The sequence below is a fragment of the Octodon degus genome, unplaced genomic scaffold, assembly GCF_000260255.1.
Source record: "Octodon degus isolate 3935 unplaced genomic scaffold, OctDeg1.0 scaffold00297, whole genome shotgun sequence".
Classification (NCBI taxonomy): Eukaryota; Metazoa; Chordata; class Mammalia; order Rodentia; family Octodontidae; genus Octodon; species Octodon degus.
The window spans coordinates 1,694,662-1,711,928 of NW_004524873.1; the positions used below are offsets into that span (position 1 = coordinate 1,694,662).

Sequence of the window (17,267 nt, forward strand, 5' to 3'; positions counted from 1 at the left end):
TGGGCCCCAGGCTGGGTGCAGTATTCACACCCATAATCCCAGTGGGCCCCAGGCTGGGTGCAGTACTCACATCTACAGTCCCAGTGGCTCATGAGTTAATCACAAACTCTAGAATAGTCTACCCCATGACTGCATGAGGCTTTGCAGGGACAACGAGACACAAACCAGAACAGAATTGTAGCCTAGGCTGGCTTCATATTCATGACATCCTCCTGCCTCAGCCTCCCATGAGGGCTGGGATTACAGGCTTGTGCCACCATGCCCAATTTGTTAGTTTTTAAACCAACCTTGATAGTTTGGGTTTGGCCAGTTTCCCATTACTGTTCTGTATCCCCTCTCCCCAACCCCCAGGACTATATTCTAGGTACTCTTTAATTGTCATATCTCTGCAGCCTTCTGGGAGGGACCTAGGATGGTTTTTTTAGTCTTGTCATGTTTTTTATTTTCTTGAAAGCCTTGAAAAGTCATGGGCAGGTAGCATATAGAATGTTTCCCAGTTTGGGTTTTGATATTTTACTTACGATTAGATTGTGGTTATAGGGTTTTGGAACAAATACCAGGAAGTTGAAATACTCTTCATATCATATTAAATACACATGGTATCAGTGAGATATCATGGTTAAAATAGTATTTTTCAGGTTTGTTCTCTGTAGCACTAACATTTTTCCCTTTACTGTTCTTTGGATCTAGTCACTAAATCTGGTTTATCTTTAATGGGATAAAAAGAGGGAAGAAATTAAGTTTTACGACTTATATTATTTTGATTTTTTCTGTAACAAAGAATTGCCTCTTTTTCTGTATTTAATTTAATCACTTCTTTACATCTGTGGGCGCAGTACTATGTTCTTTGTTCTTCCATTTGATCAAGCTTCAGCCATTAGGAGCTGTTTCAGGTTTTCTGTGTTCCTCTGATATGTTCCCTATCCTTTCTGGTGCTACAAGGTGCTTTAGACTCATTTTATTTTTCTTTTGCAGCAAGCGCTACTACTAGCCATTTTTTCAGGGAGTCTGGTTCCTTTTTCAACAATTGAAAATAAGATTGATGCCTGAAATTGTGGAGGTTGCTTGTTAATGTTACTATGGTGTCATTTCTTCTGGGCCTTTTAGGGTTGATTAGATCTATCTTACCCTCTTTTAGAAAACTTGAGGCAAACACAAAAGTAATCCTCTGTCCTGAGGGTTGGACTGTTATCAATCACTGGCCCATTTTGGTTTCATGTTCTTGAAGTGAATCTCAGTAACTATATTAGTTTACCTTTAAATAGTTTTTTTTTTTTTTCCCTTTCCTTGTATTTTTAGTACAGGGTGTACAGGGTCTCACTACGTAGATCAGACTCTGTAGTGATTCTTTTGTTTTTACAGCCTCCCAAATGCTGGTATTACAGGTGCATGCCACCACGCCCAGTCTCAGTCTCCATCTCAGCGTGCCCTGGGGGGGAGGGGCGCATGGTAGGCCAGAGAGTTGAACCCCTGGCACCCGTGTCTGAGCTATCTGGCCTGCCGTTCAGTGATTTTTTTTTTTTTCAGAACCGGGGATTGAACTCAGGCCCTTGTGCTTGCCAGGGAGGTGCTTATTCTACTGAGCTATCTCCCTCGCCCCTCTCCTTCAGTGTTTAGGTCTTCAAAAATTAGAAATTGTAAAAGTATTTTTTTTCTTTCTTTTTTGTTTTTTTTGAGATGGAATCTTCCTGTGTTGCCCAGGATAGTCTTGAAAATGGGCTGAAGTGATCATTTTTTCTTCACCTCCCAAGTATGTGGGATTGTAGGCATGTGTCACCATAACTGGGTAAAGTATGATAGATACAATAGAAAGTATGAAAATGGGTCTGGTGAGATAGCTCAGCAGACTAAGTGCCTACTTAGGCAAGCACAGGGACTGGGGTTTGATCCCCAGCACCACAGGCCATGCAGCCATTGAGTCCAGGTGTGGTGGCGCATGCCTGTAATCCCAGTGCTGGGGAGGCTGAAAATAAGAGGATCACGACTACTCCAAGCTACATAGTGAGACCCTGTACCAAATAAATAAAGTATGAAATTGTAGAATGTGATGAATTTTTATAAATGTCTTTGTGTATATGTAACTGTCTTAGTTACTCTTCTCTTGATGCTGGGACAAATACCCAACACCCAAGTGAAGGAAGGAAAGGTTTATTTACCTCACAGTTACTGGAGGTTTCAGTCCATATTCAGCTGGGTCCAAGGCAGAGCAGCACATAGCAGAAAGCAACCTTTCATGGTGGTAGTAAAGAGCAAGAGCGCAAAAAGAGGTAGCAGCAGCTCAAGCAGCTAGCTTCTCTTCCCTCCTTACATTGCAATGCAAATTAACTGCCCCAGGGCAGGTGCAGCATTCACTCCCAGAATAATCTATCACAAACTTCAGAAGCCACCCCAAGACTTCATGAGGCTTTGGGCGGACAACTATACACAAACCATAACAGTAACCATCTCTCAGGTCAAGATGTAGAACATTTCTAGTCCCATAGAAGGAACCCTAATACTGATAAGTTTTGTAAGAACCTTTAAGAAATAACAGTACCATACCATCGTAGCACCTACCTTTCTTTTCCTTCCATGCTGGGGCTCACATTGGTACCTTGAGCATTACACGAAAACCTAAAAACTTAACAATAATTCCTTACAGATACCTAGTCATTTGTGAGGATTGCACTTCCTCATTTTTCTCTTTGTCCCTGCAGTACATCAGTTGAAGAAATCAGGGTTGCTTGCTATATAATTTATTATAGTCTGGGTTTTACTGAGTACCTCCGTGGTCTTGTCTGACATGTTTCACACAGTGACTTTCCTGAGAGAAATTTATTCCTCACTTTCTAATTCACTAACCCCAACAACATGGGGAGTGATTTTATTCTAAATTTTTGGTTTCACCAAAGATATGTCATCCTTGGAAATTTACTAAAATGTTTCTCTTTTGTGCTGGTAGTTAGATGTAGTATATTTCTAAAAAAATCTTACATTCTTTCTAGTATATAGTGCTTTAAAAAAATTGAGTAACTTTTTATATGGGAGAGAATTTCATTATTCTTGGGTTTGTGTTTCTCCTTCCTAGAGATTAAATGAATGGGGCAGGCGTAAGATAGCACAAGTGGTAATACATACACCTTGTAGTGTTATTTTGTAGTTGTGTCAAAATCAACTGTGGAGAAGGCCAGCTGTTATAAGCTCTCATTGAAGGATCTGCGATGCAGAAAAAGAGGATTAAACTATAAAAATAGTCTTTGTTGTATGTAGTTTGCCAAGTTTTCTCCTTTTTTCCCCCTTTTTATGTTATAGATCAGCTCGAACGGGTCTTTTTACGACTTGGCCATGCTGAAACAGATGAACAATTACAGAATATTATATCTAAATTCCTTCCTCCTGTTTTACTCAAATTGTCCAGCACCCAAGAAGGAGTACGGAAAAAGGTAAGCGTGCTAAAATAATTGGGAGAGCTAAATACTGAATAAATGGATGTATATTATGAAGTGAATTTTCTGTTGTTACTGATGTTTCAGCTGGTGACTCTAACTATAGTTTTTCATCTAGAGTAAACCTACAAGTAGCTTTCGTGATTTAAAAGTAGTTTATATGAGCACCACAGTGATGTCTATCACAAGCCATATATTTGGTGTCAGTGCCAGATAGTTTAATTGAGGTAATTCTGGACTTTATTGGAGCCTGATCTAATATGTGTGCCTTTGATTCTAATGTGAAAGCAAGGTGTTAAAGGGAACAAAAATGTTTTTTAATTATTGGCAGACAGTGAATATAGCTTTAACAAAAGGTAAGCAAAAAGTAATTATTTATTTATTTATTTATTTATTTATTTATTTATTTATTGGCAGAACGAGGGATTGGACTCAGGCCTTGTGCTTGCCAGGCAAGCACTTATTCTACTGAGCCATCTCCCTGGCCCCACAAAAAGTAATTTAAAAATCAAAATATTGTGGAATAGCTTCTGTTTTAAGATTCTGCATGGTTGGGCATGGTGGCACATGCCCATAATCCCAGCATTCCAGAGGATGCCAGCCTGGGATATATAGTGAATCTCAAGCCAAAAAAAAAAAAAAAAAAAAAAAAAAGAAAAAAGAATTTGCAAAGTACTACTTCAGAAAATTGGATGACTGTGACATTAGTAATTTTTTTCTTTTTTGAGATAGGGTCTTGCTATGTAGCTCAGATTGGCCTTGAACTCACTGTGTAGTCCAGGCTGGCCTCAGCCTCTCAAGTTTTGGGATTACAGACATATCATACCCAGCTTACTTTTTCTGAGATAATTTGATCTGAGATAAAAATTTTCATATTTTACAGATGTAGCTGAGGTTCAATATTATTAATAAACTTGTTTAAGGTCATATAATGAGTAGTTGAGCTATGATTTGAATCCACTACTCTCAGGCCTAAAATATAGGCTTGACCACTTCATTTATGAATTTTCAGTCTGGGACCTAGCATGCAAAATTTATGACCTTTAAAATGAATTTTTAAAAAAATTTTTTTTGTGGTGCTAGGGAATGAACTCAGATCTTGTGCATGCTATGTATGCCTCTACTGTACTTAGCACTGTCCCCACCCATATATTCTACTCTTCATAAGAAACCTTTGGTAAGATAAAAAGAATATTGTTTATAGAATATGGAGCTCAATATGTTGTAAGGCCACATTTTAGTAATGTTGTGCATTGTGTCTTGACCTGTTCAGGCTTGTTATTAAGTTGATAGCAATGAATTACACCCTCCTACTGCAGTTACAATTTTTTTGATTTTTCTTTAAGTTTGAGAGTTTTGGCTTAATGCATTTTGCTGTACAAGTTTATTTGCAATATCGTTTAGTAATTACTAGGATTTTTTTGTTGTTGTTGTTGGAAGAGAGATTTACAGTTAAGTTTGAAAACTTTGCGAATAAGTGAAGTGGGATGTAGTAACAGAACTGCCTGTTATATTTTATGTATTGTTCTGTGTGCTCTTTGCATTTAATCTTCACAATAATCTTTGAAATGTTGTCATTTAAATTCTGCAATTGGAAAAAGTGATTCGGAAATTAATAATAAAACTTCAAACTATTGAATGTGGACATTTTCTCAATTTATTATAACAACTCAGTGACCTATAGGTGCTCTTACTGTTCCCATTTTATTGACAAAAATACTAAAATTCAGGAGATAAGTAACTTTATATCACATGACTAATGATGGATTATAAATATGAGATAATGCCAGAATTGAATTGTTTCTGCCAGGCATTGCTTTTATATAATGGCTGAATGTGTTCATTTTTTAGCTTACAAGTAAATTGTGTACATGAAAGTATAGAGATTGAAAAGTAAAGGATAAAAGAGTGACTCTGAAGGCCGTAACATAATTTTTCATATTATTTTGATAGTGGAGTCTTGATGTGTGTTTCCCTTTTATTTATTTTCAGGTATAGCTAGTTGGTCAGACGTTTATAATTTGCACAGTAAGTTATTAATACTAGTATCTCTTGTAAAGTATAGAGCCAGTGTAATGATTGGCATACTTACTGTGGTATCATTAAACATGTAGATACTTAAATTTAGAATGCACTTGGTTTTAACTGAATAAGGCTGCCATGTGAAAGGAGAGTATATTTTTAATGAGTTCATTTATAATTAATCTAAATATATACTGTTTTTCTGTTGTTGGAAAGGGAACCAAGAGCCTTGCACATGCTAGACAACCATTCCTCACTGAGCTGTACCCCTAACCCATGTAAAATTTTATAATTGATGGATCTAGAATTAATTTTACAGTATTTTATCTATTGTTTTTCTAGTTAGGGAATTTTTCACTTCCTTTCTGGTCATTTCATAACACATTATACTTAACTAGGATATTGGGTAAGGTAGCTGGTAATTTCTGATTAAATTTCATGAAAGAGAAATTAAAAGTTTTGGACTTGAACTGACATTAGTAATCATGTCTTATTTTAAGGAAAAATGAAATTTACTATAGAATTGTACTTTATGGTTAACTTTGCATAATTATATGCATCAGAATAGCTAAAAACCTAAATCCCTGATGGTAAACAATAATGACAGGAATATGGAATGATTGGAGTTCTCAAATTACTATGGTCATTTTGAAAAACTGGATACTCATTGAAGTTGAGCATATGCATACTCTTCATGATCAAGCATTTCTACAGTTAGATTATAGACAACAAAAATATGTACATATGTGCACCAAAGGACTTGTATAAGAATGTTCAGATCAGTATTATTCATAATAATCCCAAACTGGTATTAATCTTTTTATCAATCAAATGGATAATTACATTTTAGATGTAATATACACCTGGAGGCAGTGTGGAATGCAGGGATTTTAGGGTTATGGTGGTTCAGTAGGTGTGCTCATTTTTTGAAAACTATTATCTACATACTCTTCATTCTACATTTTAGTGTATGTTTTGCTTCATTTTGAAAGTTTATATAACAAATTAGTAATAGGGAAAAATCTATGGATAAAATCTATAGACTGTATTCCCAAGGCTGTCCATTCTATAAGCTTACTAACAAAGGTTAACTGTTCTCTATTTAGCTAGGGGGAAGGACTAATTCAGCTAACTTCTTTTTTTTTTAGTATATAAAAAATTCCAGAAAATATGTATCCACATTTAAGAGATTCATTAATTTTAAGGTGATAATATTGCTAGAAGAAAAGTAGTTAACACATTTAAATTTCCAAGTGTGTTTTTCATAAGCATGTAATAATGGACAAAATTGTCACTATCAGTCATAATTTTCAAATAATACTGCTAGCTGTCAAGAATTTAAGGGGAATTTACTTCTAAACTTTTGCCTGTTTGTTCCTGATTTCCCTTGTCATCTAACAGTATCACAGGTCAAGAACAGGCAGGAAGTTTGGAAGACGTGAATGGTAATTGAAGATTCAAGGGTCTCGAAAGAGATCATGTGTTACACTGTAGCTAACTTGTAGTTTACACGTTAATGTTTGGACAAGTGAATTTACTTCTGTGGAGTCTCTGCTTCCTCATCCATAAAATGAAAAAGATGCCATTGGTTGTTGTTAAGACTGAGTAGACAAGGAATGTACACTGCTGTGCGTAAGTGAAGAATGCATAGAAAAACTACTTGATAAATATAAGCTATTTTTAATCCTTCACTTACAAACACTGACTAGATTTTTAAATTCTTTTTTTTTTTTTTTTTGGACATATTTTATTTTATTTTTTATGAGCAGAACATATTTACTGGGGGAAAGCTCCTGTCTGAGAGAGGGACAAGAGGGGGGGCCTGAGTGGGTTGTCCTCTTATATTCTTAAATACAATCTGTTTTAGTATTGCTTTAAATTCTTTTGACATTTTGGTGTTTCTTTTAAAAATTCTTAAAGATTTCATTAATACTTGCCTTGAGGCTAGAAAAGATTTTACAAATGGGAGAAAAATTCTGGAAAACTGTCCCTCTAGATTATTTATTTTAAATCCTTGCATCTTTCTTAGTTGAGGTTATATAAAATTTATCTTACTTCTCAGTGGTCAGGGTCTTCTCATAGTAGATAGTCTCTTTATTAAGTTAAGATTGAGGCCATTTGTCACAAACCTGTGTATCTCCCTTCCTACCCACAGCAACTATTGTTGTGTCAATTCCTGCTTCTGCTCTTTTCCCATTTGAAGAATAAGAAACATTATTTTTGACTTGAATTCTTGGTAGTGTCATATGGTCTTCAGGATAAAAATGTTTCAGTGTTTTGGCAGAATCTTTTATTATCCAGACTTTGTTTTTATGAAATCATATCATTCTGGGCTTTGATAAATGTGAGGGCCGTGTTCCTTTCAACCCCTATACTTTCTTATAACTCATTGCTTAGAATTTTTTCATTCTTCAAAATTCAGTGTTGATGGTTCTTCTCTGAAGTGCTACTTGATCCAGAAACCAGTAGGATCTTAGATTTTTTTCTTCTTGTACGATCTTGGCATGTTATTAGATGGGTATTGTGCACTCTCTCAGACCTCAGATTTATATCCTTTAAAAGAACAAAGTGACTTCTGCACACTAAAACAGTATTGGAGAAGTGAATATGTAAAAAAGATAGGTAACTTTAGTTTCTCTGTCTCTATTTTAGGTAATGGAACTGCTGGTCCATTTGAATAAGCGTATAAAAAGCCGTCCCAAAATACAGCTCCCAGTAGAGACACTGTTGGTTCAGTACCAGGATCCTGCTGCTGTTTCCTTTGTCACAGTGAGTGTTATTCTGGAATATTTTCTGACTTACAGTAAGTTTTGTTTCATAGTATTTATCAGTATGTATTGGCAATCCTAGGATTTCACCTTAGATTGCTTCTTAATGAAGCATGAGATTTTTTTTTTTTTTTAAGTGACACATTGTTTTTCCACTAAGTACAGATCCAGAGGAAAGACTATAGTGCTTTAAAAGAAATTGTAGGAATAGAGTAATGAATGCTTGTTTACATTTGACAAAGGAATGTTGGTGAAATGACTTCTCAGGTATCATGATATGGAAAAGAATTCTGTCATACAGAATCAATAAAGTTAATTTGGTAGAAGTTGAGAGCAGAACAATGGTTAGTAGAGGCTGGAGAGAGTATGTGGGGTAGAGGGATGAGTTTTATATTACAGTTGGGAGGAGAAAGTCATTCTGGTATACTGTTGGATAAGAGAGTGATTATAAATAGTAATGTACTATACATTTCAAAAATCTAGAAGAAAACATTTTTGACAGTTTCACCAGAAAGAAGCAAATGTTTGCAGAGATCAATTGTGTTTAAATGTGTTGTAAACATGTAATTAAACATGCGTTGAGACATTAGATGGTATCCTGTGAATATGTGCAGTTTTTAAAGTATCCAGTTAAAAAGTAAAGCTTAGTTATAAAATGAGTCGATGTTTAGGGACATTATGTGATGAGTCTGAATTGAAAGAAGGGATATGTTAAATAAGATAGTTATAGCAGGCATGGACAAAGGGCAGAAGGATAAAAAGACTAGAAGACTTATGAAGGCTAGAATAAATATTCTGTTTCTGACATGTACATTCCGAAAGATATCCTTTTCAAAAGTTGTAAATCTGAACCTGTTGAATTGTTTTCTTCGTGAAGATGAAATATAAACAGTGTTGACACTATGTAAAGACAGGCGGTGTTCTTTTCTTGGTTCTTATAGTTCCTATTACTGAGGCAGAATTTATTAAATCTTCTAAAATCAGGAGTCAGCAGATCTTTTGAAGCCACTTAGTGATCTAGGTATCTTCTCTGTGCCTGTTGTGGATGTACAACTCCACTATAGATGTCCTTTTCCCTAAGCAGTTGAAGTACTGTGTGCAAGTAAACATGCCAGATAGAAGATATTTAAAGTGATTTAGGAAACCTGTTTGTTTTAGTGAAGAATCCTTCCAGAAAGCAAACTTTTACCTTATATGTAAATCTGGATATGAATTTATGGGTTTGCTTCCTGCTTTTGCATAAAGTGTAGAGATACAAAAACACACACAGCACTCAGATTTCCTGGCTCCTGATTCATGTCTGAGTGACAAAGTGAGGAACCAGTGCTTCAGTATCTAAGGTTTAGTAATTGACCAGTTAGGCAACAGTGCCCTTGATGGCTACCATGTGGTTTCCTCTTAAGTTGTAAGGATTAATTGACAGATTGTGAGATATGATGCTAATATGTGACATGTTGGTTTTGGTAGGTTAAATGATTATTATTTTCTTTTTAGTTGTAAGTAATGATATTTAAATTAGGTCGCTTTTCTTTCACAAAGCCCATCTTAAAGCAGCTTGAATAAGTTGGATTGGACTTCTTTAGTGATAAAAGTAGTTGGCCAAGCTATAATAAATGTCTGGAGAAAGGATGATTCATGTTTGCAGGTTTTTTTTTCAAACCATTAATTACTACCTATCAAAATGTTTTTATTGAAATCATAGACTATTTCTTTCATACCCACTTTTCTCATTGTATTAGAATTTTACTATAATTTATGTTAAAATGGGCTATCCTCGCCTACCAGTGGAGAAACAATGTGAACTGGCCCCTACGCTTCTTACTGCCATGGAAGGGAAGCCTCAGCCACAACAGGATAGGTATGATTTCTTCAATTATTTTATTTTTTACTTGCAAGAATCAACAACTATTTTTGAAATGTAGATTCACATTTAGTTTCACTTAGCAAATGGGTAGACTTGAGCTCTTGTAGCTGACAAATAGTTGAATTTTCTATGTTAACTCAGAGTTCCTATTAATACTGTTACATAAGTTCTTAATGTGAACTTTAAAAAATTTGCAGGACTAATAATTTTTCTGAATCTGTGTTTTCTTGTCAGTTATTTTTAGCTGTTAATTTTACCTGATAATGAAAATTACAATTAAAAACCAAATCATTTTAAGCTGAATGTGATGGCACATACCTGTAAGTCCAGCCTCAGGAAGCTGAGGCAGGAAGAATCCCTATGAGTTCCAGGACAGCCTGAGATAAATAGTGAGTTCAAGGTCAGCAAGAACTACATAGTGAGGCTGTCTTAAAACATCAATAAAATAATACATTTTAATATTGGAAGGTAAAAGTTTTAGAGCAGTTTGTGTTACTATAGGCATTGGCAAGAGAAAAGTTTAGATATTATCATGATTTTAGGCATAGCCCAAAGATCTGTATTTTTTAAAATGCTTTTTATAGTGAGAATCGCTACAAAGAATGTAGAAATTGTAGGGGAGAGATAGAGTTAGTATTTTATGCTATCAGTTCATATGTATGTATGCATATGTGTATATATTGTGTTGGGGAACAAGTCCAGAGCTTCACAGAGACATTCAGTTTTTCAGAGAGAGAATGTTATAGAGCTTTGTAAGTAAAATGAGTAAACTCAAGTACTGTTAGAAATTGTTTCATGTATTTTAAGAATACCAAAAAGTGCTCGTGAAAGAAGGAATCGTTAAAAAAAAAAAAAAAAAAAAAAGAAGAAGGAATCGTTAAAGCTGTTACTTAATTCATGCAGTGGAAATTTTTGTATTGAATCCAAAGTATAAGATTTTAGGGGCTGGGGAGATGGCTCGGTGGAATAAGTGCTTCCCTGGCAAGTGCAAGGGCCTGAGTTCAATCCCCAAATCTGAAAAAAAAAAAAAAAAAAAAGAAAGATTATAGAATGTTTTTTGAATGTGAGAGAATTTTATTTCAGTGCCATATTCTAACATGAGCTTTAGCTAGGACTTACTAGAAAATTTCCCATAGCAATTACAGATACTAACATGAAGGTTTTTTTTTTTTTTTTTTGGGGGGGGTGAATAAACTTTCCCAGATTGCCTAAATGCCAGTTTTTCCTCAATTTATTGAGCTTTCATAAGAGAGGCCAGTGCTTAGATTAGAACTTTGTATATTAATGGTGTTGAAAACGAATGGTTCTTGCTACACCTAACAGTTTCTGTTTTGTGATTTTTGTTTCATGCTTTATTTGCATATAGAAGGACCTTATTTTTAAGTAGTTGCAATAAATGTAATTGTTTTTTCAGCTTAATGCATCTTTTAATACCAACCCTTTTTCACATGAAATACCCTGTTGAATCATCAAAATCAGCTTCTCCCTTTAATCTTGCTGAGAAACCAAAGACTGTGCAGCTGCTTTTGGACTTCATGCTAGATGTCCTTCTGATGCCTTATGGGTGAGTTGAAAGACAAAAACAAAACTGAGATAATTTGTTCTTAATTGCATTTAGTATGTAAAAAATTTAGTTTTATGTGATTGAACTCTCCCTTGTAAATGCACGCATACATCTCAGAGTTTAACCTTCACTCTGTTACTTATTGGCCTTCATGATGCTGAGTTGCTGTTGTGATTTCAGATTCATCCTGTGCAAGGTGAAATCAGCCTTTCTTAAAAAAAAATAGTTCTACAAACTTATGATCAATGAGATAATGATTCTGCCAGCTGTTTTGGTGTACAATTATACATTGTTTCCAGTTCTTCTCTTCCTTGTTACAGTAGTATCAGTTCCATAATATCCTCTTTCTCCTTGATGTTTCAAAGCATTCCCACTGCTGCCATTTAGTTCTAGCTCTTTTCAGTTCTTGTCACAATTTTTTTTTAATTGGTTACTTTCTTCATACCTCTCTACATTGCTGTAGAGTTTATTGATTTTTAAAACAAATCTTAGTCTGGTCATTCATGCCTTAAAATCCTTGAGCTCTCATACTCTAGTCATTACATACACATGTGTATGTTTTTCATGTACATGTAAGTGTCCTTGTCTTTGTATTTTTAAGAGACTGTAGTTCTTCCTGTTGCTTCCTCATCAACAAGAAGGAAATGCAGAAAGAAGAGAAACAACAGAGCCAAAATATACCTAACTTGGTTAAATGTCAACTGTTTCTCTGACAGAAATTTCTTGCCCTAAGCAGATATAATTGTACCAGTTTCCACATCCTTATAATACTGAACACTCATGTATATGGTCACTTTACTTTTTATCACACTGTTGGCATTTCCTTCTGCACTAGACTGTCAGCTTGTTGTAGTCAAGATATGCTTTATGTGGCTTTTGAACCTGGTTTGTTGCCCAGGTTGTGTTTTGCTGCTGGCCTGCTACCAGAGACAGTTTGCTAAAGTGCTTCTATGGTTATGTTTCTTCCCAGTTATTTATGCTTAGATACATAGTAAGCCAGGCAAGTGACACTACACTTCATGTCTACCCTCCACCGGGAGACAGGAGTTTGGCTTCATTCTGTCCTTCTCTAGCGCAGCTTTTGTCTACTCCTGCTTTAACTTGGTAACCTGCTTTTCTGTGCCTTTGGACGCTCCCATGTATTTTCATGACTGCTCTCATACCATTTCTTATTTCTTTTTGGTTCCTTTACATCTGGCAACATGGCAAGTGCCTGTCCCAAGTGATGTGGTGTTATTGTCTTTACTTGCTTCAGAAAACAGGCTCAGTCTTAGACTTCCCTCTGTTTCTGTGGCTTGTGCTTAGGGTGATGATTTGTGCTGTGTCGTGTGCTCAGTAGCGCCACTAGTCTGTAAGTTAGAAACAGATAAAAGCCTCTTTTTATATTTGTGAAATAAGGAGGCTGCCAGAGCTGACAGGTAGAAATCAAATCTAAACTACTTAGCAGCACAGTGTACTGCTAAGTAATTTAGAGTGAGCTCTCACATTTTTCCTACCAATGAGGACTTGCCCAATTTATGTGAAAACATTAGTGGTTTTTTTAACATGTGTTTAATAAAATAGACTGAATTTAAGAATTTATTAAATAAATAATGTGGAATATTATGCTATCAGATTCTAAATGGTTTCTTTAATATTGATTCTAACAGGCTTTTTTTTGGGGGGGAATATACTTGTAGTACCTAATGTTTATATTCCTTGCAGGGCATTGATTTACATACATAATACATGCTCTTTCCTTCCTTTCAAACCCCCCCCCCCATGTTTTGCTTTCTTCCTTCCTCCATCCATTTCTTGATCCTTTTCCCTTTTTTTGGTGTATGTTTGTCATACATAATGATTATATTCCTTGTGGGAGCTGGTGCATGTACATAACATGTTATTTCCCTTTTCATCCCTTTATTCTCTCCTATACCTTTCTTTATTTCTCTACTTTTTTTGGTCACAGGATCTCTCTATTTAGTTCATTCTGGTCTTGAACTCACTATGTAGCATAGGCTGGCCTCAAACTCACAGTGATCTTCCTGCCTCAGCCTCTTGAGTGCTGGGATTACAAGCATTCAGTACCATATTAGGCTTCCTACTTCTTACTATCTAGTTTTAATTTTGCTCTTTACTTATACTTTGAATTTCTTGTATAAGAGAAGAAATTTCTTGTATAAGAGAAATGTGATATTTATTTTTATTTTTATTGTTTTCTGGGTACAATGGGCTTTATTGATGGTGTGCAAGGGCAGTGAGCCAGGGATCCCGAGGCCCTTCCCCTTCCAGGGGGCCTGGGATGGAAGCTGTGAGGGGGAGATTCTCAGTGTCAGTGATGAGTAAGGCAGTGACTTCTACAACGTGGCCTCTCCATCCCAGTGGTCTTGCTGGGCTGTGGTGGGGGGGGGCACTTACTTCTTGGAGGCCATGTGGACCATGAGGTCCACCACCCTGTTGCTGTAGCCAAACTCATTGTCATACCAGGAAATGAGCTTCACAAAGTGGTCATTCAGGGCGATGCCAGCCCCAGTATCAAAGGTGGAAGAGTGGGCGTCACTGTTGAAGTTGCAAGACACAACCTGGTCCTTGATGTAGCCCAGGATACCTTTGAGGGGACCATCTGATGCCTGCTTCACCACCTTCTTGATGTCATCATATTTAGCTGCTTTTTCCAGGTGGCAGGTCAGATCCACCACTGACACATTGGGAGTGGGCACACGGAAGGCCATGCCTGTGAGCTTCCCATTCAGTGCCAGGATGACCTTGCCCATGGCCGTGGCAGTGCCAGTGGATGCAGCCATGATGTTCTGTGCAGCCCCATGGCCATCACATCACAGCTTCCCAGAGGGGCCACCCACAGTCTTCTGGGTGGCAGTGATGGTGTGCACTGTGGTCATGAGTCCCTCCACTATGCCGAAGTTGTCATGGATGACCTTGGCCTGTGTGGCTAAGCAGTTGGTGGTACAGGAAGCGTTGCTGACAATCTTGAGGGAGTTGTCATACTTCTCATGATTCACACCCATTACAAACATGGGGGCATCGGCGGAAGGGGTGGAGATGATGACCCTTTTGGCATCACCATTCAGGTGAGCCCCGACTTTTTCCATGGTGGTGAAGACACCAGGGTACTCGAGCACATACTCAGCACCAGCATCACCCCACTTGATGTTGGCAGGATTTCGCTCTTGGAAGATAGTGATGGCCTTTCCGTTGATAATGAGCTGCTTGTTCTCAGCCTTGACAGTGCCATGGAACTTGCCGTGGGTGGAATCAAACTGGAACATCTAGACCATGTAGTTGAGGTCAATGAAAGGGTCATTGATGGCCACAACTTCCACCTTGCCAGAGTTAAAATCAGCCCTGGTGACCATGCGTCCTGTATGGCCAAATCTGTTCACTCAAACCTTCACCATCTTGTCTGGATCACTGCTGGCTGCACAAGAAGAATGGCTATCAGTGGATGCATAGGAGCAGAGAGCCGCCATGTGATATTTAAGCTTGTGTCTCTGATTTATTTCACTTAACATTAGTCTCAAAGTGCATCCATTTTCCTACAAATGACTCAAGTTTATCTTTATGATAGAGTAGTACTCAATGGTGTCTAAATACCATATTTTCTTTATCTGTTCATCTGTTGATGGACATATGGATCATTTCCTAAATTTAACTATTAGGAATTATGCTGCTCTAAACATGAATGTTCATGTATTATTGTGATAGGATGTCTTCAGTTCTTTTGGAATGGTACCCAGAAGGAGGACTATAATGGGTCAAATGGAATTTCTGGTTTCATATTTTTGAGGAATCTCTTTACTTATTGTATTTATAGTCCCATTTTTTTATTTTAATATCCATTATGACATTGAAATTTATTAACATTGAAGGGACTTGCTTAATTATAGTTAAAAGGATTTATATTAATATTTACATAAAAGTTGTTTTGTAAATCAGGAGTACTAGTTTAATTTGATCAAAATGAATTTATTGGAGATTTCTATACAAGTCAAAAAAGATGATAAATTAGTAACAAAAAGTACAAAGGGATTTGAACATACAGTGGCAAAAGCTAATTCTTTCATGACTTTTCGTCATTGGGTCCTTGTGACTTTTTCACTATTGGGGTATTGTGTGCTTATTTGGAAGGAGGTTTCAGTGGATTTTCTGATGTACGAATATGAAGTGTTCAGAGAGAAATGAAAGTGCATCACAATTTAGCAGAAATGAGAATGATGGTTAAAATTCTGTTTTGTTTATGGATTTCTGTAGTGATTTCTTCTGCTTCTTGGCAGTCACCAAAACTATCTGAATAGTTAGACTTCAGTGAGTCCATAGTGACTCATGGAATAATAGGTTGTAGATTGAGAGTAAACAAAATATTTATATTTAGTGCAATTTTTGTTGTATAATTTTTGTTTTTTTCTGAGACAGAGTCTTGCTGTGTGGTTCAGGCTGGCCTTGAACTCACTATACAGCTCAGGCTGGCCTTCAATTCATGGCAGTTCTGCTTGGCCTCCTGAGGTCTGGTGTGCATCACTGTGTGCAGTTTATATTCATTGTGGGTAACTGGCTAAATTGCTGAAGATGTGGCCAGGGTGATGGCTCAGTGGAATAAATGCTTCCCTGGCAAGCACAAAGGTCTGAGTTCAATCCCTGGTTCCAGAAAAAAAACAAAAAACACATAAATTGCTGAAGAGGTAGCCAACTTTTGTTAGCTTTAAAATCTGACATACAATTTTTATTTCAGATTTTATAGTTCTAGGAAAATATTGGAGGACAGTACATGATTGAATATTTTTTGTGTATATGTGTATATATACATAGGAAATGTATGTTTTTATACAGGGTTAAACAGTATATGAATATATATATAATCTCCAAATGCATGTGTTTTTATAAAGGGTTTTGATTTCTTTTCCAGATATGTGTTAAATGAATCCCAGAGTCGCCAGAATTCTTCTTCAGCACAGGGTTCTTCTTCAAACAGTGGAGGAAGTTCTGGAATCCCACAGCCTCCCCCAGGAATGAGCTTTTATGCAGCAAAACGAGTTATTGGTGATAATCCATGGACACCTGAACAGCTGGAACAGGTATCACACAGTGCTTGCTCATCGTGGGACTTGACTCTGTACACTTACCTTGGGACCCTGTGGAAGCATGTGTAACATAATTATGTGCAACATAATTCCAGTATGCTCAGGCTTTTTAAAGAAATATGTTTGAAAGGAGCAGTGGATGTAATGTGTTCTCTTTATCAAACAGTTATCTGTTAAAGTCCTAGGGAAAGGGAGGAGTGGGAAATGATCTTAAGTTTTTCTAACATTGCTCACATATTTGAAGAATCAGGCACAATCTGTTTATAAATTGAGTACATTCAATTTCTGTGATTTTAATTTTTTCCATAATTTTATTGAGAAACAAATAGCAGTGAGACAGTTTCAAACTAAATTGGTAGGACAGTTTCAATAATTAACACATTGCATGTATTCTTCCTAGTGGCTAATTGCTGTACAAGATGCGGACTTGATATCCTATTTACAAACACCATTAGAAGAAATCCCTCTATTCATTAAGAGAATGTAACTATATATCTATCCTAACCACTCTGAATACACAGATACAAAATGGACATTCATCTGTATCCC

General features: G+C 36.5%; 1 protein-coding gene and 1 pseudogene across 2 annotated transcripts in view; one reads left to right on the plus strand and one right to left on the minus strand.

Annotated features, from left to right (window-relative positions):
* Kiaa0368 (KIAA0368 ortholog) overlaps positions 1 to 17,267 on the plus strand; it is a 143,892-nt gene that overhangs the window by 49,045 nt on the left and 77,580 nt on the right. Inside the window, exons 2-6 of one of the 2 annotated variants that reach the window (XM_004647268.2) lie at positions 3,292 to 3,422; positions 8,100 to 8,216; positions 9,955 to 10,073; positions 11,494 to 11,643; positions 16,544 to 16,712. In XM_004647268.2, coding sequence (XP_004647325.1) covers positions 3,292 to 3,422; positions 8,100 to 8,216; positions 9,955 to 10,073; positions 11,494 to 11,643; positions 16,544 to 16,712 — 686 coding nt within the window. Of the gene's footprint in view, positions 1 to 3,291; positions 3,423 to 8,099; positions 8,217 to 9,954; positions 10,074 to 11,493; positions 11,644 to 16,543; positions 16,713 to 17,267 lie in introns of those variants that run through there. The other variant, XM_023707544.1, reaches the window with a different exon arrangement.
* LOC105741112 lies at positions 14,015 to 15,038 on the minus strand (annotated as a pseudogene).